This window comes from Mycetomoellerius zeteki, unplaced genomic scaffold, assembly GCF_001594055.1.
Source record: "Mycetomoellerius zeteki isolate Tzet28-1 unplaced genomic scaffold, Tzet1.0 scaffold407, whole genome shotgun sequence".
Classification (NCBI taxonomy): domain Eukaryota; kingdom Metazoa; phylum Arthropoda; class Insecta; order Hymenoptera; family Formicidae; genus Mycetomoellerius; species Mycetomoellerius zeteki.
In genome coordinates, this window is record NW_017257400.1 from 55470 (window position 1) to 57507 (window position 2038).

A 2038-nucleotide genomic window follows, 5' to 3' on the forward strand; every position below is an offset into this window, starting at 1 on the left:
GAATGATAAAATGAATATACTTTTCAATCTTGAATGCATTTTTATTCATTTATACAAATTGCATGAAGCGAATGTCTATGTCTTTTCAATCCTAAATGCATTTTTATTCATTTATAAGAATTACATGGAGCATATCTCTATGCCTTCCAATCTAAAAAATATCAGCTTTTTCTGTGCATTGTGAATACTGTTCAATTCAAAATTTTGAATAGGAAATGCAGTTTTTCAACTCAATTGCATCCAATTGAATCTAATTAAATCCAATTGAATAAAAAAGAAAGTTTTCGCTATTTAAAATACGCATTCGGATAGACAAAATTTCAATTTATTTTAATCTATTTTCGTTTATTGGGTAAACTACAGGCGCGAGTTTGCGTAGCAGTATGAAGCAAACGGCGAAGTGGAAAGCGCGTGTCCCCATGAATGAAATTGGCTGCGGATCGCGGGACCACGTGACGCACGCGCAGTGGTGCAGGGAGAAGGGGGTGAGCGGTAGTGAGTGCGCGACTCACGTGAAGATAGTTTCGCGGTTCTATGCGCGCGCGACTGCTTCGGTGAACGTTCGGGAGATGTCGCGACACTCGCGGCTGCTCGCGTGGCGGTTGGCTTGAAACACCTGACTGTAGTGACTGTGGCGTAGCAGTGCGGCATGGGCTGGTGTGGCGGGTGCACACTTCTTTCAAAACAGGTAGCACGCGCTACCGGCTGACAACATTCACGATTTCCCATTCTTTTCCTTCCTCTCTTCCTTCCTTCCTCCCTCCCTTCCACCCACCCACCCTCTTTCTTATCCTGTCTGCATCCTCGTCGAAGTGTAACAGTGGCGATCACGTGACACTCCCGCGATATTTACGCGGCGCAGCGTGGCTAAGTTCACATGGAGTACCGTCGCGGAACGACGACGTCGACAACATTCGCAAAATCGTTTCGAAGTCGTCGTTCCCGTCGTCGTTTCGAGGACTGCCCGTTCGGCTGCGAGTTCCTCGGGTAGAACGCGTGCGTGCGCAGTGAAAAAACGCCCGGCGTCTTCCGAATTCGCGAGATCGGAGTAAAAGAAACATGTGACCGGTGGGGTGAAGACCGAGTGCGGAAGAGTGCGTTGGAACGTGTGCGTTTGCCGAAAAATGACGCTCGTCATCGGCCGGACATCGGTGAGGACGGTGTTGCTGACGTCGTTGCTGCCGATTTCTGTAGTGTTGGTAGTGCTGGCGCGCGCCGGGGATGTCGCGACCTTGGAGTACGGCGTGGAACCCCTTCCGGCATCCAGGGAGCAGCGGCCGCGTCCGGATACAGGTGAGTCAATTGAGTTTTAGAATTCCGCTTTAATTCGCTCTCGGCGAAATCACTGTCGAGATATTAATCAGCTCTCGATTGTTTCTATGAGAGAATAATACATCCTAATTTCATTGTAAATATAAAGGGACTGAAACACATGAGAAAAGTATATAGGCATAACATGAAAGCGCGAGAATAACTTTCATACACTGTTTTCTTTTTCTATGTTTTAAGTTTTTTTTTAATTTTGCGAGCGTCTTTGCATTTGTAATTTTTTAATCATGCTTGTAATAATTTATTCTGACAACATACATAAATAATTAGATTCGTTAATATTTATAATAGTTAAAAATTTCAATTTGTAACATTGATGAATGAAATAAAAAGGCGAATTTATTTATGAATATTAATTATGAAATTAATATATTAATTATAATATTAATATGTAATATATTAATAATATATTAGTATATTTTTTAAATGTTAATATATTAATATCATAAATACATTAATTATGATAATATCCAATTTCTTAAATGAATTCACGTTTCTATTTCATTCATCAATGCTGCAAATTAAGACTTTCAGCTATTTTACTAATGCACGAATGATAGAAAAGAACACATTTTGATTTTTTAATTGCATTATTATCGATCTATGCTTAATATGTATATTATACTTCTTATATATTTACATACTTTTAAATTTCAATTTTTATCTTGATTTCTTGTTGCTTCTCTGATAATCAATGATCGGCGGCTTG

At 40.1% G+C, this 2038-nt stretch overlaps 1 protein-coding gene across 1 annotated transcript in view; it reads left to right on the plus strand.

The window, feature by feature from the left end:
- Nucleotides 1-614: 614 nt before the first annotated feature.
- The window catches only part of LOC108726267 (Tie-like receptor tyrosine kinase), a 239537-nt gene continuing 238113 nt past the window's right edge, over nt 615-2038 (plus strand). Inside the window, exon 1 of the mRNA XM_018453728.1 lies at nt 615-1293. Coding sequence (XP_018309230.1) covers nt 1125-1293 — 169 coding nt within the window. The 5' untranslated portion in view covers nt 615-1124. The remainder of the gene's footprint in view (nt 1294-2038) is intronic.